Source organism: Myotis daubentonii, chromosome 8 (assembly GCF_963259705.1).
Source record: "Myotis daubentonii chromosome 8, mMyoDau2.1, whole genome shotgun sequence".
NCBI classification, from domain to species: Eukaryota; Metazoa; Chordata; class Mammalia; order Chiroptera; family Vespertilionidae; genus Myotis; species Myotis daubentonii.
In genome coordinates, this window is record NC_081847.1 from 19,505,921 (window position 1) to 19,525,377 (window position 19,457).

Genomic DNA, 19,457 nt, shown 5'->3' on the forward strand with positions numbered 1-19,457 from the left:
TGAGGAGTAGACCTCAATGGATTAATTGTATCTTCAAAGGTGGTGGTTCAGTATCACCGATCCCATACTGTATTCTACAGTATGACAAGGTCATCTCCTCCCTGATTTAGAGGTAAGTCTATTCTTTCTTCTTCAGTCTGACTGGGCTGTGGTTGCTTCCGCAAATAAGTTATAGGAGATATGACTTTCAAGGCTAAGTCAAAAAAGGCCAGGCATCTTCCACCTGTTTCCTTTGGACACTTGCTTACTCTTCTGGAAGCAGGCTGCCATGGGAGAATCCCATGTGTAGTCACTCTGACAGCTGAGCCCCAGCAGCAGCCAGCATCAACTATTAGCCATCTTGGATGTTCAGCTCAGTCAAGCCTTCTGATGACCACAGCCCAGCCAACATCTGAATGTCTGTTCTTGGGAACTCTGAGCCATCTGTAAAAATCCATCTACCTCTCCACATGGAGTGGAGAGGCTGGGACTGCATGGAGCTGGAGGGAGCCTCCAGTTGCATCCAGTCCCAGCCGTCTTCTGACTCCAACTGCATGAGAGACCCCAGAAAGGCCAGCAGCAGAACTGTCCAGCTGAGCCTGGGCAATCCACAGAACTGTGAGAGAGAACAACATGGCGGTTATTTAAAGCCACTTAATTTTGGGGTGATTTGTTCTGCATTAGTAGGTGACCAAAACAATGGAGAAGCTAGGAGTTTTAATTGGGAGGCAGAGAATTTGCTTTTTTTTTTTTTTTGGAATCCCAATAGCCACTGATCAGCAGAAGAAATAACAAATCAAATTCTGTCAAAACTTTCTGAAGGACTTGGCCTTGCAAGCCAGGAAACATAGAGCAAAGGCTGGAGTCATCTTTGCTATCTTTGGAAGGGACGATGGACATTTAAGCGAGGGGGTTACAGTTAAAGAGTCCTGAAGTAGGCATCATAGGGCTGATGGAGGTTTCATAAGAGCAGTGTGCCTGTCTATTGTCACTGTGGTGCCACTTTTAGGGTGCTTCTCTGATACCCAACAGGGAGTCCACAGTAGATATGTTGTAGGCAAATGGCCATTACAATATGTCCTGGGCAGGTTTCCCCCAAACCTAGGTGCCTCTTTCTCGTGGGTGAGCTGGCGTCAGCTGCTTTAGTTTCTAAAGCAAAACATTAGGAAGGAAGAGACTGTCTCAGCTCCAGGCACGGTGCACAGACACTCCTGTGCAGAGCTCCTTTCTTCTTGTGAAAACCCTCGGCTGCTGGAGAAAGCTTTTACATCCACTTCAAAACGTGGAACACTTCAGAAAACAGGGAGGCATTGTTTTTATGTTGCTATTTAATGAGCCCACACAAAGACAGCAGCAATTTTAATCACTCTGGCTACCCTTGTTTTCCCATCAATTCTGTTTCAAAGGCTTGCTTTAGAGAACATAGTGTTCTTTGAGGATCTTCAGAAGGGAGAGGCTCCCTCCGCTGTTTCATCTTTGTCTAGTCTTTATATGTAATTGGGCCAAAACTGCACAGTGGCACTTGTACTGGGAGACCCAGACAGCTAACGAAGACCCAGATAGTACATCCCCAATGAGATGACTACAGGGCGGAGATACTCCAGGATCTTGGCAGAGCCAAGGACATGTGTCATTAGAAAAACAATTCACCCAACCTGTTGGCTTTCATATCAAAAACTATTGAAAATAAAGCTCTGTTAAATCTTTATCTGGCAGGTGTTTGGGATAGGATAATATGTTCTAGGGGTCATGCATCATAAAATGTTATCAAAGTCTGCTTTACAAGGGCTCCTTCTGAAAGTAACAATAAAGTAAAAAATTCTCCAAAGCCCAATCCTGCTGCTAAAAAGCTATTTCATGGATCTAGAGCCACACGTCTAATATAAATTTCTGTGATGATAAAAATGGAGTTTTTGGCTTGAATTTCAGCAGCTGCTAGATCCATGTAGCTATTGAGAACTTGAAATGAAGCTAGGAGTTGAATTTTTAATTTTATTTAGTGTCAATTAATTAAAGTTTAAATGTAAATAGCCACATATGGCCAGTGGCTTGTACATTGGACAGTGTGGATCTAGAGAAATAGATGGTAAATATAAAGAGGTTTGGAAGATGTTTTAAGGTAAAGTATAAGCAGTGGTTTAATAAGAAATTAAAGTTGCAGGATGATCAGATTTCATCAGTTTATTTAATTTATTAATTCAACAAATATTTGTTAAGGGTATCCTCAGATTTGAGGGCCATGGATTTGGAGGAAGGTGAAAGTTTGGCCACAGTATAAATGGTTATCAGGCCCAACATCTGGCTATTCTGCCTCCAAAAGAAGGACTCTCTTATATCCCGAAGCACTGCAAAGACACCCTGGCTTACAAATGCTGTAAAGGCACTGAAAAACTCACCATCATCCATAATTCCAATGGTAACACCTTTCCCTGTGTAGCCCAGCTCCCAGGCTTCTGCCACATTCAAATCAAGGCCAGGAGTGCCATCGGCTTGTCCAGTATTGATCTGGTACAGGAATTCCAAGCAGAGAATCTTATTAGTTTGGTGGAGTAAAGCACCTGTGTAAATGTTTGTTTCACATGCTCTGCAGCCGTCTGCTAGTCCCGGGCCAGCTCAGAGGCCACATCTTCCCTGAACCGATACTTCTGGGCATCCCCCCACCAACCTCTTCCAGCCTCCTTTAATTTTTTGATACACACTGTTAACGCTTTATATTTTTTATAAGTATGCAGACACAGTTTCAATCCTCCCATCTTTTATGACCAGGTTGTGATCTTTAAGCTCCGTAGAGCTGCCATTTCCAGAAACCCTCCTCAGTTTAGAATTAAGTGCTTGCTTTTGTAGTTCTTGATTTATACTTCACATTTTGAATTTAGCACATATTGTTTGGGATTATTCTTACGTGAATATGGTTTCCTTACTACATACAATATCCTTTACAAGAGGGAGATGATCTATTTACCTTTGTGATTTCAATACAACCACACCAATCTTGCTTTAAAAATATTTGTTGAGCTGAATTAAAGATAGCTGGCTCAACTTTAGTGCATATTCTCCCCCTTAAAAAATCCAAAGATGACATAAAGGAAAAAAAAGGAAAAAAAATCCCAAATAAATGTGCTCACTACCCTCTTTGCATGCATCTTTGTCCTGTGCAGATTTTCTCAAAGATGAGTCATAAAAAAATAGTGACATCAGAGTTTGTATTGGCAGAAACTCACAGTGGCCAATTGGCCTTTACAGTGTTGCTAAAATGTTGTGTGAATGTCATAATGCTCTTCATAAAAATGACCACTCTTTTCCTCCAGGCATTTGTTAAGATTATACCTCTCCATTCCCTTGGAAGTGAGAATGACCATGTGACTGATTTTGGCCAATAGAATATGAGCTTCTGTGTCATCTGTCACATCTATGTGGAAGCTTTAAGAACCACTGTGCAATTTGCCCCTTCCTTTCCCTCATGTGCTCATGAAAGCAGGGATCAAGATGGAGTGGAGATGGAGTTTGATTTGCCTGAGTCCCTGATGGATTACGAAACATTGGCGGCATAGCATGAGTGAGAAACTCTGATTTTATTAAGCCACTGTGATTTGAGGATTGTTATTGCAAGAAATATAGCCTATTCTGACTAATATAGTCATCCCTTTGTATTGAGGGGATGGTTACAGAACCCCAAAATACATGGATGCTCAAGTCCCTTACATAAAATGGTTTGGTATTTGCATATAACTTACGTTCTGCATATAGGTTACAGCCAGATATGCCTACACTTCATTTTTGTGGATTCAGCATAGTGCTCTGCATGTGGCAAATTAAAATTTTGCCTTTTGGAAATTTCTGGGATTATTTTTAAATGTTTTCAACCCCCAGTTGGTTGAATTGTGGATGTGGAACCCGTGGATATGAGGGCTGACTGCACACATAAGTTTATTTAGTTACCCAAATGGAATTTTTAGAATTCCATGTCCCAAAGCATAAGGGCATAAGGCATAGTCAAGTTCTAAAGCCCCAAGAGAGGGAGTTGTGGTGTATTCCTATAAAATAGCAGCCCATGGGTCATAATTTATTTTCTCTTTTGCTCAACATATTTTAATCTTAAATAAAACTTCACTCACATTGATAAATTAGTCACTTATTTCCCCTCTATATGCCCTGCAGTTTGGTTTGCTTGGAGGCTTTGAGCACTTTTTCAACATAACTCAACCCATCCAAATGGACGGACTCTTGGTGAGCCAGAAAATATTTACTACCAGACAGATGGGTTTCCCTGCCTTGAATCCTGCATCAGGTAAGTACCATGGAACTGATTTCCTGCCATTATTTGAGGAAACACTGATAGATGCTACTTCTGCTACTTTAGTTTTTGAGGCCTCTAGCTTTTCTCTTGTGTAGTCACCTGATTCTTTGTCTTATGTCTGTGGTTTCATCATGTCCTACTGTTACTCTGACGGTTGAGACCCCACATAACTCTTCCCAGACCTTTGAGTCGACCTTTACATGTTTTTGCATCTTCATTCATTCATACACTGGGGCACTTTTCAGAGTCTGGGAGAATCTGATCTGCTTTGGGTAGTTGCTTTGACCCTAGGAGGCCATGGCTACTTAGCAGTTAAGAAGAAAGCAGATTAAGGAATGAGATGCTTGGGTGGTGCTAGAAAATCAATACGGATCAGAGGGGACAGAGCAGTTCACAGAGTCGGATGCTGGCTAATGTCCCAAAGAATAATGAGGAAATGGAAATGCATTTTGTATCCGAAGTCTCAAAATGAGAAACGTTAGGAACAATACAGAGACACTTACCAGATACCATTGCTTTGTAAAAAGAGGATCATTCATGTTGATATCGATCTCATTGATATCTCTATACCCTCGCTTTTTCCGTTGGAATCCTTCTTGTTGCAAGGCCATCTTTACCTGGAATGACAATACTGGCACATTACCTATCAACCTAAACATTCCTCTTTTGAAATTTATTTCCATGAATTCAAGTTCCATTTGTGTCTGAAGTGTTTTTTTTCCTCACCCGAAGCTAAGCTCATCTCATATACACTCTCACTTTCTGATTATTTTCCAAGGGCATCTACTTCTGCTTGCAGTGAGCAAACAGGCTCGGTGATGGCTCAAATGAGTTTCCCTAAATAAGAATTAGATGGAAAAAGCACTCTCAAGGAAGGTAAGGCGGTAGGGCCATTAAGAGAAAGAAAACGAAGCAAAGGAACACTTCTATGAAGGAAAAGAGAGAGTGATATGGATTCAGGGAGGGGGAGGGTGAAACCTCATTGATCATTTTTTCTGGAGGGCTTCTCAGCCTTTCCATTTGTGGATAGTACTGTGCTATCACATTTGGGAATCAGCCCAAAACAGAAACAAACAAACAAACAAACAAAAGACCTGTGTGGAGAGCTAGTGAGCCCATAGAAAAGCTGGAGAAGGTAAGCGAGGGACCTTTGAAGAGAAATTGATGGATGGTGCTGCTGTCCTTGCAATGACAACCCTTCGGTTTTGGACAGTAAAACAGAACCCCAAGCCCTTGGATGGAAATAAAGCTCAGGAGCCGAAATAGTTCAGACAGGCTCCTGGCAACAGTTAGGCTCTGTCTCAATCAGAAAACGTTCACTTGGGCAAAAACTAATCTATCACCCAATAGCTGTGGCCAGTCTCTGAACGTCTACAGCCTCACAGACTATGCAAATGTATAAAAAAGTGTGTGCTGGAAACTTATTATTTATTTAAGTTATATTTTTCTGCCTGACATTTATTTCTCCTTTTACCAAATTTCCCCAGTATATTAGGGGATATATATATATATATATATATATATATATATATATATATATATTTATACACACACACACACACATACACACACACACACATATCACTTTATTTCTCTTAATGGTCCTACCACCTTATCTTCCTTGAGAGTCCTTTTTCCACCTAAATCTTATTTAGGGAAACTCACTTTGAGCCATCACCGAGTCCACTAGGTTCTGTGTTAGTCGGAGTGAAATTTGCGGCACCTGCCTGCTGTAAAGAAACTGAAGCTCTCCTTGCCACAGAGGGACTCAGTGGGTATCTCCCTTCCAGGATCTGAATCCTACAGGCCCGCCCTGGGGCTCCCTCAGGGTTGATCCTTCAGCTTCTCATAGGTTGTAAGCTCCCAAACTTTTCCAACAAATTCTCTTTTGCGTAAGTGATACAGAATCTATTCCAGTTGCTTGCAATCAAGAACTCTGACATGTGACATGTGACTCTGACATGAGTCCAAGTCAAGAGTGGTGGTGGGCAGGGAAGAGTGAAGAGATTGAAGATGTGGCCCAAACCCTTGTCTTCCTGCTTCCCTGGAATGTGGAAGAATGCTGTGGGGGAGCAGCTCCTCACTTCCCCATCTACACACTCACACAGAAGGCTTGGGGCTCATTTGCCAGAAAAAACTCTTAATTCTATCCAAAATGCTATCCATATAGGAAAGAAGTGGTAGGTATAGCAAGAGTAATTGACCAGGGACCCCAGCTGCTACACTCTGAAATCTAGCATTTGCTCTGTGAGTTCTTTGGAGGTATTGCAGCAAGAGACATTCACTGGGATGTAGTTTCTGTAAAAATCCCCCAAAGAGGTAGCAATATCATTGAAAAAAAGGGATAGTTATATTTTTAAAAAATATATTTTTATTGATTTCAGAAAGGAAGGGAGAGGGACAGAGGGATAGAAACTTCAATGATGAGAGAGAATCATTGATTGGCTGCCTCCTGTACAACCCACACTAGGGATGGAGCCTGCAACCCAGACATGTGCCCTGACTGGGAATCAAACCATGACTTCCTGGATTATAGGTCAACGCTTAAACAGTGAGCCATGCTGGCGGGGCTAGATGGATATTTTTATAATGGCAAAATTTGGACACAACTAGAGCCCATCAGATGATTCCAATTTAAATATATATGCATATACAGGGTGTCCCAAAAAATGTATACACACTTTAGCAGCTGATAACTTAATTTTGAAAATGATATGTATTTTAATAAACAATGCCTTTATAATTACTCAAAATGTATGTATACATTTTTGGGGATACCTTAAATATGTTTATAAGAAGCAGATGCCAAGATGAGATTAAACAGGCAAGAAGTTTATTTGGAGAGAAAATGCAAGAAACCGTGTTGCAAGTCTGGCCCCATAGAAAAGAGAGTGTACAAAGTTGGACAAAAGAGTCCTTGACTGTCTCGTAGTCTAAAGAAGGTTTGGCAAAGCTGTTGGGGATCCAAAGTCGGCTGTCAGAGGGCCCCCGTGTCTCCCAAGGGTAGGTCTACCTCAGTACTCCTGTCGAGCTCAGTCACTGACTGGAGCAGCCCTGGCCAGCGTGGCCTGTTGCCAACACGGTAATAGATTTCAGAGTGCAGCTGCTAGGGTCCCTGGTCAATTACTCTCTGTCGTCAGGGACCTGTCCGCATGTTCTCACAGCTGCCACAGAATATATCCATGCATTTATATATGCGTTTCTGTGCTTGTGTGTAAGCATTAATGAAGAACATTTAAAATGTCCAAGTCAATGTAGTTTTCAACCTGGAAAGAACCAGACACACCTTCATAAGACCTTTTTAATACTATGAAAGCAAATACAACAGCCCTCCTTTATCCACGTTCCAAGATCCCCAGTAGATGACTGAAACAGCGGATAGTACTGTGTTTTTTCCTACACACACATACCTTTTTACTTAAAAGAAGCACTTTAGGGCTTCTCTTTGGCATATCTGAATTGCCAGCATTATTTGTGCTTTGGGGCCATTATTAAGTAAAATAGGGGTTATTTGAACACAAGCACTTCGATACCTCCATAGTCGATCTGATAATGAAAAAGGCTAGTAAGTAACTGAGGGGGTGAGGAAGAGCATACATAGTGTGGACACACTGGACAAAGGGATGATTCACATCCTGGGTTGGTTGAAGCAGGACAGTGTGAGAATTCAATATATTCACAAAGGCACGTAATTTAAATAGAATGAATTGTTTTTTTCCATTTAATATTTTCTGACTAAGGTTGACCACCAGTAAGTTAAACCACGGAAAGCAAAACCAAGGATAAGGGCAGAACCTATATTCAAATAAGAGTGCCAAGTTAACTTGGGAAGGAAGGAGCCTGGATTCGGCCAGCTCATCTTCCCCTTCTGGTCCCACAGCCTGGCCTTTATCTGCTCTCCTCACTAAAGGAGGCGGTTACCGGCCTGCCCTGAGGGCGCCTGGTTACAGTGGATTCATGTCAGGAATGACTTCATTGAGCAGCTTCCCTTTGCTGGGATCTTTGCTGGGCAGACTACCTACTATGTGGATGTTTGAATGCTCTCATCTGTAGGTTGTTTCCCAGCAGCATAAACACAGGAGGACACATCAGATTTTATCTTTTTAAATATGCAATAGCAGCGAAAGCTAAAGCTATGTTATTCCCAAGTCAATTAGACCAAGTACATCCAAATGATAAGACTGTTTAAATCCATTTCCATAAGATTAATTTTCAATTTCATAAATTAGGTTTTAATGGAGACCAGTGATGCTTTGGAATGTGACCCTCTGATGCCACCCTCCTTGCAACTCGGGAGCATCAGAGCAGGACTCCATTGTCTGAAATTATGCATCTCATGCTACTAAAAATTAGGCCTCAGAAGACTGCAGAGGGCTTTATCTTCATGACCTCAATGAAAACCACAGCTACAATTTCAAGAGAGATGAACACATTTAAGACATATTTTTACTTATTACACTTAAATAACTGGAAAACAATTCTATCCCCCCTGCCACAACAGTACCATGTAATACCATCAATTGCTTTTATTTTTCTGGGTTCTTTTCCAATCTGAATTTGCATTCAAATCTAATTTTTATATAACTGTAATCATATTATAGATAAAATTGTGCACCTTCTTCACTAAGTATCCAACCGTAGGAATTTTAATGTGCTGTTATATAGCTCTCATATTTTAATTTTAATGGCTATCTAAATATTCTATAGAGTAAAGTACTGTAATTTACCCAACAATTTCCCTCCTATTGGTCATTTGGATTTTTTTTATTATCATAAGTAAAATTGCCAGGAGCAGAAAGATGAGGTTATAAACTACTTTTAAAGACCTCTGGGGAAGAATTCTGTGTTATAATTCTATTTGTGAGAAAGCCCTAAATGTCAGAGAAGTATTTCCTAGTGTCTACATTCCTTCCTCACATTATAACTAAAAGGCTGGTTTTATTCTCTCTTCCTCCTCCTCTTAATTATAGCCTTTCACGCAGGATACCTTTCATTGCCACTTAGATATGGTCCCAATGACATGCATGGGACTTAATTATAGCTTCTTACCTTCTCAAAAAATAATGTACAGCTAGCATTGGTATTTCATTTTAGAATACTTCCCTAAGTTGGTCCATAGACCTAAATATTTACACAAATAAAAAATATAAGAAAGCAAGCGTGTTTTGTTACTGGGTATTATTTTATTAAAAATGAACAGGTGGATATTTTAAACCTGAATTTGACACATGTGCACAGCACAAATTTCACCTGAGCAGCTCCCCTATGTCCTCCTCCTCTACTCCGCTCCTCAATTAAGAATTCTTTAGTCGTCTGAAAAATGTTTCTGTGCATCTACAAGCAGGTTCGATCTCTGGGCATTAGCATACTATTTTAGAAGTTACATTAACATTTAATCTTGTCAACAAAACTGTGGTGTTAAGAAAACAGAGGTTCCGAGGCCATTGTCCAACAGTTGCAAGCATGGTGGAGTCATCCAGGTTCATCACAAATGCTATGAACTCTTCACTAAGGCACATTGCCTCTCCCTAAGGTACGGGACACAGTCAACCTTCCAGTATTCGGAGGGCTGAACGGTGGATGTTAGCTCTCTAAAGAGCAGGTACTGGATTGCTTTGTCCCTGGGCTGATGATTAAACAGCTGCTAATTAGCATTAACTGTGCTGAGGGGAGGGGCGAGAAAGGGGAACAATAGGAAAACCTGTCTCAAAGGGTGTGGGGAACTGCTTGGCTTGAAGTGAGCACAGGAAAAGGAACATAAAACACAAAACTACATGTTGCTGAAAATACTGAAGGTTATGAATCCACAGTGTGATTGATTGTCACACTATTATCTTCTATACTAAGAATTATTTTATTTGCCAGTGTTATAAGTTGACTTGTATCTCCCTAAAAGTCCTAGCCTGCTCATCTGTAAAGTGGGGATGAGACATAATAATGGCTAACATATATTGAGGGCTGACTGAACCAACCCCATCTATACTTTGATCTTGGTCTTCTAGACTCCAGAATTGTGAGACATATATTTCTGTTTAAGCCACCGACTTGTGGTACTGGGTTATGGCAGCAGTCCCAGCAAACTCATACAACACTCCAGTAATCTGGTTGCACATGTGCATACTTCACTATTGTTCCATGTTGCTTCTCTGCTGCTACTTCATATTAGGGTTTTGGTGAGCATCAAACAAGATAATGCATATAATGCATAACACCTGGCTCATAGTACATACCCAATATATGCCTACCATTGCTACTATAAGCATTGCCAATGTTATAATTTTTGAGGCTGGCGGAAAGGCAACGGGGTGGTGCCTCTCCTTGTTCCATCCCACCTCAAGCCAGGCATGTCTTATTCCAAAGCAGGCCAGGGTGCCCTTGCTCCCTTCTTCTTGCTCTTAGCTAGCTTCAGACAAATCAAAGTAAACATGTAAAGAGAAACCAGCTGGAGTCCTTCCCATGTGTGTCCTGAAGGCAGAACACCTACCTCTCCAAGACAGTGTGTTATACCCGTGTTTGAACTGATGAGCTGAACACAGCTTATGAAATAAGGAACCCAGAAAAAGCCATTGCTGGTGGTGACGTGAAAGATGATGGAGGAAGGAGACCACACCTAAGCTCAGATGTTCTAGTTCATCTGCTTTGCTACCAACTGCTGGCCTTGGTTATCAAGATGCAAACAGGGATCTAGAAAGGAGAGAGGTATAAGGGGACATGACCCAGGGAGGTCAATTGCTGGGAGGGAGAGTGAAGGGGGGGGAACAGGCAGCAAACAGTTGGGGAATCTGGCTACTTAATTTCCCCCTTGAGCAGGCAGGGTGAATTTTTGGAAAGCCCAATTATAGGCAAATCACAGGGCTTAACTTTTCAAAGAACAGGGAGTTAAGCCACACTCATGGCTGAATGCACCGTATTGATTGTCCTCATTTAGAGAGGTTTGCCCATCTTGCAAGAATGAAAACGATCAATTGAGGAGAGAGGATATGGCTGCGTGCCTCCGGCCACAGTTCCAGTCACTGCATTTCAGTGACAAGATATTAACAAATTGCTATCTATCAACTAGAGCCCTGTATACAAGATATACCGAGATAAGTCAATGTAATTAGGGAGGGATCGAAAGATGTTTTTAGTGGAGTGAAGCACAGAGGCAGCTGATCAGAGTGCCGTTAGCAGGTCCAATGCCAGCTCCCAGGTTTGCTAGCACATGTGCATCTTACTTGGGGGTGCACTTCAGCATGATTTCAATCTTGCTCTTGTTTCCGGGATGGTAGGGAATGTCATGAGTTGGATTTAGGGGATTATATTAAGGAAAAGGATAATAAAAGATGGTAGGTGCTATGCCGGATGTGGAGGCAGAGATGGCTAGACTGGGGTATGCTTGAGAGGACAATTTTCCAGAGATGCCAGGTACCCTGAATGCTGTCTTGGCCAAAACGACATGATCCTCTCAATGAGGTTCTCCTGAGAGGTGAGTGTGGCAAAGAAGCAAAGCAAGGCTAAGCCACCTTAATATATTCATATATTACTAGCTTTGGCCTTGGACACAATATAGCCAAAGAGAGCCGGCCTGGGCCACGTGGACAGCTGTTTTCCATTGCAGGTGGGCAGAAAGTCTAACACAGAAGGTTCCTGAGTGGACAGATGGGAGGAGGAGCAGGAAGATGGGGTAAAGGGGAGCAGTGAGGCAAAGGCGCTGCCCCAGCTTCTGCTGCTCAAGTGTGTGTGGGAAAAAGAGGGGATGAGTGGGAAGTGTGGATGATTTAATCCAAAGTCATGACACGACCAAGTGCCAAAGATCATACCTTAAACACAGCGTGCTGTGCGAACAAGTTTGGAATCAGAAATGGGATCAGGTCCTGGGTCGGTTTATATGTTATTTGTGTGTGTTCTGGGGTAGGTTCCTCAAGTTCTCTGAACTATGTTTTTTTTGTTGTTGTTTTTTTCATCTAGAGCAGGAATTGGCAAATCGAGCCCACTGCCTGTTTTTTATAGAAGTTTGTTGAATACAGCTGTACCTGTTTGTTTGCACCCTGCCTCTGGCTGTTTTCACGCCACAATGGCAGACTTGAGTAGTTGTAACAGAGACCACGTGGCTCACAAAGCCTAAAGTATTTGCTCTCTGGCCCTTCACAGAAATAGTTTGTCTACGCCTCTATGTATAGCATGGAGACGGTGGGATTGTTGACGGTATAGGCCTAATAGTGAGGATCATGTGAGAAAATCTTTTCTATAAATGTTACTGTCTAAAATTATGATGTATATTGCCGAAACCGGTTTGGCTCAGTGGATAGAGCGTCGGCCTGCGGACTGAAGGGTCCCAGGTTCGATTCCGGTCAAGGGCATGTACCTGGGTTGCGGGCATATCCCCAGTGGGAGATGTGCAGGAGGCAGCTGATCGATGTTTCTCTCTCATCGATGTTTCTAACTCTCTATCTCTCTCCCTTCCTCTCTGTAAAAAATCAATAAGATATATATTTTTAAAAAATTATGATGTATAATATGTCTATGGAATCCATTTCCTCTATGAGGGTGGAAGCAGGGGCAGGATTTTGATTAGTGGTGCAAATGATTTGATTTGAGGGGCACAAAGAAAGCTGCCAGTGACCCAAACCACCTCTTCCCCTTCCCCCCGCCCCCTCGGGTACATGCACACTGACTGAATTCCAGCCATGAAGAGTTAAGTTTTCATCGTAAGCCTTCATTATCTAAGTCGATTATGTCTCTATTTAAAAAGATTAGGAAAACAAGTCCTCTGGGAACGTCAACACATCCAGGTGTTATCACTTTCCAATCTATGTGTGTGGACTCACTAATTAGATTGCTCTTCTCACTGATGCTGGTTGAGATTGGTGCAAGGACGGAATGAAAATTTATGGAAAAGGTAATTTGGAGACTCTTGGGCAGTGTCTTGCAAGCCGGGGAGAAGGGCTACCGAAAGCAACAGCAAGGGATGCAAGGCTTAGAATTGGGTGCCACTAGAAGAGGAGGATTGAGAGCCAGGGGGTGAGAGGGCACGTTGAAAACCTCCCAGAGGTGTTTGCTTCTAAACACATTCTTTATGCACAGCATGTCTACAGTGTGAAGGAAACACGCACCACTTATTGCTACGACAAAGATTGTAGTATTGTTTCTTTATACGTTTTCTGTGGGGGAGCGTACCAAAAAGCTGCCTGCTAGAGAGCACAAACGGATTCTTGAAAATCCACAACCTCCTTTGCTTAAAGTCACATCTGAAGAAGTTTTAATTTTTGGATTCAGACAATGGAGTTAAAGAAGAGAGAAGATTCAATTCCCCAGTTCTTTTTTTTTCCAAAGGGCATCTATTTTTAATCTTCCACAAAGGTTCACCCCTTTGTCAACAGCAATGCCTTGGCAATTCTTTTCTACTATTTCATTAGTTGCCAATGGAACAATTCCAGGTTGACAAGGTGGAAAAGAAAATGTGTGTTGACATTGCAATTGGCATATGTCAGAATATTTGGGGGCTGGTAACTGTGCATCCCCCTCACCAAGCAGCTGGAGAGTAACTCATATGTCAAGCTAAGCAGCCCACGGATGACAAAACATAAACAAGGAATAAAGGTCAGAGTGATTGATTCATAACATACATCTACTTATTCATGGAACACCCAGTGATGGGGCATTAATTAGCCCACCAGGGTGATGCAGAACAAATGAAGAAAGTAATGGATCGACTTTGCAGTAGTGCTCCTGGAAGGTACAGAGCCAGCCACGTGCTCAGATTTGCCCCCTGAGAAATGCCAGGAGAAAATAACTTTCATTCTGAATTGTCTTCGTTTTCTGTGGCTACTGTAACAAATTACCAAGACTTTGTGGCTTCAAACACATCACCATTTTTGGTGTCTCCCTTGCAAATGGGTTGTTTAAACCACACAGTCAGGACTTGACTCATTAGCCATTCAGCACCAGACCATCTGACATTTCCTGAGATTTGGTTTTGTGTGTGCCATTAAGCCAGCCGTGGGCAAACTATGGCCCGCGGGCTGGATCCGGCCCGTTTGAAATGAATAAAACTAAAAAAAAAAAAAAAAAAAAAAAGACCGTACCCTTTTATGTAATGATGTTTACTTTGAATTTATATTAGTTCACACAAACACTCCATCCATGCTTTTGTTCCGGCCCTCCGGTCCAGTTTAAGAACCCATTGTGGCCCTCGAGTCAAAAAGTTTGCCCACCCCTGCATTAAGCTGTAGTTTTATCGGGGGGAGGGGGGGAGACAAGTGTTAAACTGTATTTTATCCTACCTTCAGAGAAAAAAGAACTTCTGGCATTTCCATATTCCAGTTTTGCATTTGTGGAACAGTGGGCATATGAAGGTACTGTTACCACCTCCACCACCACCTCTTATACATGGGACAGCCTGCTATTATTCCCTGACAGAGCCTGATTTCCATTCACTCCCTGTCCCCCCAAATCCAGCCCCTTCTAGACATGAATTGGATCATCCTATAGTTAGAAAGCAAAGAAAGTCAGCAGATTGCCCAGGCAGGATTCGTCAGCATTATTTTTTCCAATTAAACTTTATTGGGGTGACATTAGTCAACATGAACATATAGGTTTCCTGTGTGGATTACTAAGTTACAAAATCTGTATATAGGACCATGGGCCCACCACCCAAAGTCAAATCTTCTCCTGTTTCCTCATATTAGGACCCCTTTCTCCCCCCTACCCCCCTCCCTCTGGCAACCACCACACTGCTGTTTGTGTTCATAAATTTCAGTTTTATATTCCACGTATGAGTTAAATCATATAGTTCTTAGTTTTTTCTGTCTGACTTATTTCACTTCACATAATGTTCTCAAAGTCCATCCATGTTGTTGTAAATGATGCTATTTCATCCTTTCTTATGTCCGTGTAGCACTCTACTCCATTGTGTATATGTACCACATCTTCTTTATCCAGTCCTCTATCGCAGGGCACTTTGGCTGTTTCCAAGTCTTGGCCACTGGTGAATAATGCTGCAGTGAACATAGGGGTGCATATATCTTTGCGTATAAATGATTTCGAGTTTTTTAGGTATATACCCAGGAGTGGGGTTGTTGTGTCATACAGTAGCTCTATTTCTAATTTTTTGAGGAATTTCCAGACTGCTTTTCATAGTGGTTGTACCAGACTACATTCCCATGCTTTGTTTTGTCCTGTGAAATTTGATCACTTTAATGCATTCAGTTTATGAAATCTGAAAAGTGCTGTGTAGCCCCAAGAAGCTGTCCAGAGTAGGGTCTTGTTATTTTAGTTGTTGGATAGATATTCCTAAAAATGTGTGACATTCTTGATGAAATATGCATGGCATATCTTGAAGAATCCAGTGAAATTGCTTCAAAAGCAAGACACTATGGCAATGATGGCGAATCTTTAGAGCTGGGCGTGTCAGCATTTTGAAAAACCCTAACTTAACTCTGGTGCCGTGTCACATATAGAATTTTTTTGATATTTGCAACCATAGTAAAACAAAGACATATTTTTGATATTTATTTTATATATTTAAATGCCATTTAACAAAGAAAAATCTACCAAAAAATAAGTTCGCGTGTCACCTCTGACACGTGTATCATAGGTTCGCCATCACTGCACTATGGGAACATTCTTATACTAGTAGCCCTTCTGGGACTGCTATCTGGACTTTGAAGGAGGGGCAATTGCCAGTTTGGCCTCACCTACACTCACCAGAGGAATGAGACTGTTTTCTCGTTGAATTGCAGCACTGTGTCTTCACGGTTCTGTAAAAGAGGAGCATTGGTCTTGTGCTCCCATCAGCGATCAAAGCTCCTTGAAGGCACAGCCCTATCCTTCATTTCTCAGTTTCCCCCAGTGCCAGGCGCATAGCAGGAGCTCAATCAATATTTGTTAGATTAAAAAAAAAATAAAATATGTATTGACAAAAAGGTAATCTCCTTCGAGGTTGCTATTTTAAAACAAAAACAGCAGCAAAACCATCAAAAATCTTGGAAATGCCTGAGTTTGGGGCAGGTAATATGACTGTCTGGAGCTGCACTGCCTGCCTGACCTGCAGCTTCCTATCTCTAAACTCAGGTCATCATATGCAGAACTGAGATATTTAGACATTATTTTCCTCATTCTTCTGTCTCAGCACTTTGAAAAACTTTACTATTCATTTGAGAACAAAGGAATTTCAATTTTGTAAAGTAAGAGGAGATGGCTTTCTCTTGTAGTTCCTTCTTGGAATTAAATAGAAAAGCAAACATTGTTTTCTGGTTTGAAATGAAATCGCTGCATCCCAATCTCATCTGCAGTTGAGGGTAAAATGGATGTTCTTTAAACTAAGTGTTGAAAATGTGCTCCAAACACAGAGCTTGGCAAGCCTGCCCTGTTATAGTCTTTCTTTAAAAAAAAACTTGCAAAAACCTAAAATCAAGCCCAAGAATACCCCATTATGGTTTTCACCTTATTCTGTTGAAAACAACAATCCACTTAAATTCAGAATATCTGGTAAAATCATTAAAAATATCACTCTTTGGAGATTGTCTTTTTGGTCCTTGAGGCAAGTTTTCTGGGGATGTAAATTGAAGACAGGGCCAACCAAAATCCCTAGTCCTATTCACTGGGTTCCTTCTGGTCGTGTGAGTTGCAGGTGATTTCCAATCTGCCTCCCTTTGACAGCCTGAGGGAACCCCTGCCTCTTTTTTTTTTCTTGTCTTTTCTGAGCAGAAATAACTACATTTCAATTTCCCTGGGTGTCAATCTATCTATCTATCTATCTATCTATCTATCTATCTATCTATCTATCTATCTATCTATCTATAGATATCTATCTCTATCTATCTATCTATCTATCTATCTATCTATCTATCTATCTATCTATCTATCTATCTACATGCCTAAGCGACTATTACGACTGTTCGGCTGAATGACCAGTTGCTATGACATGCACTGACCACCAGGGGGCAGACGCTCAATGCAGGAGCTGCCCCCTGGTGGTCAGTGTGCTCCCACTGCCAATCTCCTGTGGCTGGCCAACCTCTTGAGGTCCCTCCTCACTGACAGCTGGCTCTGATTGTCCCCGATTGGTACTGGGCGAGATGGCCCTGATCGGCCCTGATCTCCAGCCAGGCTGAGGGACCCCACCCGTACATAAATTTGTGCATCGGGCCTCTTGTAATAATATAATGTTGATAGGTGTCCCCTATATTAAAGAAATCCTGTGTTTGTCACCACTGAAGCAGAGTAAGATGGGCCTTCCATATCATTTCCAAGGGTAGAATCAATTCTGTACTTGAAATCCTAGGATGCATATTGTATCCTCTGAAATGCACAGCACTACTTACTCTCAACACTCTATTCACCGCAGCCTTCAGTCAGCTCTCTCCAGACAGGGCAAGAGCTTAACTTCCATGTTGCACATATTTTCCATGATGCTACTTCGCACCATCTGGGTAAGGTGCATTATCAATTGGCAAATAATAAGGGATGAACAATGGTGTGTGCTTTGCAATCTCAAAGCAGAGTGTGTGTGGAGGGGGCACCTGAAGCTTAACCAGCTGCATGTTCAGAAAGCCATAACTGCCTTTGTTACTCCTCACTTGATCTATTTCTACAGGGTCTGCCATTTGCCTGATGTTTGCTCAGCACCTGGTAAGCAAAGAGCTTTCAAAAAAGGTAGAAAAGAAAATCAATATCTCTGCCCATTTAGACAGACTCTCACCATTCAGTGACAGTCACACAGTTCTGGGGAGGAAAGCAGATCAAGGCATCTTAGGGACCTGGAGAAGGCCTTCGATCAATTCATCTAAGCAGTCAATGGCATTCACCTGGTTGCTAGCCTGGATTCAAGTGACTCTGTTTTTATAAAAGTGTGGCTTGAAGAAATGACACCATCTACTTGTGTTCCTCTTATGCATGTCTCCAGCTGATGACAAGCAGCACCTTATTATCTATAATAACAAAAGTGTAGTATGCTAGTTAGACCAGACACCTTTCCAAAGCCGGGGCTGCGAGGGAAGCCTGGGTCCTGGGTGCCAGAGAGAAGCCAGTGCCAGCAGCTTGGGGAAGGAAGGCCTACTCTTGCACAGATTTCGTGCATTGGGCCTCTAGTCCTGTTATAAGCCAATAATTATAAAAATCTCAAAAATAACACTACGTGCAAGAGACTTCACAATTATATGTCGAAGTCCTTTCAGCAGACTTCTAACACAGTATTATTGTGACAGCTTTAAAACCTGGCTGTAAGTTCTCAGATGGTCCTCTCAGTAAGAGCTGGGTCCTCTGTCTCTGCCCCCTGCTCCAAGTGGGCTTGTGGCAGTTTCAACCATGTCGAGCTTCGTGGAGGTGATGCCATCTGGCTTCCAATACCAGGTCAGAAAAGGTTACCTAGTTACCTAGTTGTTTGGATTTAGCGAGGCCAGTCACCATGTACAGAACTCCAACTAACTTGAAGCCACCATGCTGGAGAGGCCATGCGATGTCAATGTCCTTGGCTAGACTCCCAGCGGGTAGCTGTGTGAGTGGCCCATGTGACTGCAACCGTGTGAGACACCACATGGTTCCACGTGGGAACTGCTGAGCCCTTCCTGAGTTCTTTCTCTTTTAAAATTGATTTCAGAGAGGAAGGGAGAGGGAGCGATAGAAATGTGAATGATGAGAGAATCATTGATTGGCTGCTTCCCCATGCCCCCTACTGGGGATTGAGCCTGCAATCCGGGCATGTGCCCTGACTGGGAATCAAACCATGACCTCCTGGTTCATAGGTCAATGCTCAACCACTGTACCAGCTGGCCTTCTGGAACTCTTGACCTACAAATTATGGAGCAAGTGCAATTCTTTTTTTTTTTTTTTTACATTTCAAGGTGTGGGTGTAATTTGTTACACAGCAATATTCACCACAGCAATTATCCACTATTTTATGAGTGAAAATTTGAACTTCACAAAACTTGAGTAACTTGCCCAAAGTCACACAATTTTAAAGATGCTGGTTTTATACCAGATTTGTCCCAGTGTGAAACCAAAGTCCTGGCCTCTATATCATAATGCTTTTCTAATTAGCCTGTTAATGGCAGGGGAAACCCAACATGACTGAGGATGTGAGAATAAAAGTGATATATTGCTATTTTATATGCTTCCTTGATGATCCACTTGGTGGCAAAAATCTCCATTCCAGGCTCACAGGTGTGTGAATGAAAAAGTACAGGTCACACAGCTTTAGGTC

At 42.0% G+C, this 19,457-nt stretch overlaps 1 protein-coding gene across 1 annotated transcript in view; it reads right to left on the reverse strand.

The window, feature by feature from the left end:
* PCSK2 (proprotein convertase subtilisin/kexin type 2) overlaps positions 1-19,457 on the reverse strand; it is a 259,436-nt gene that overhangs the window by 112,386 nt on the left and 127,593 nt on the right. The window contains exons 3-4 of the mRNA XM_059705485.1: positions 4,780-4,893; positions 2,376-2,484 (exon numbers count right to left, since the gene is read on the reverse strand). Coding sequence (XP_059561468.1) covers positions 2,376-2,484; positions 4,780-4,893 — 223 coding nt within the window. The remainder of the gene's footprint in view (positions 1-2,375; positions 2,485-4,779; positions 4,894-19,457) is intronic.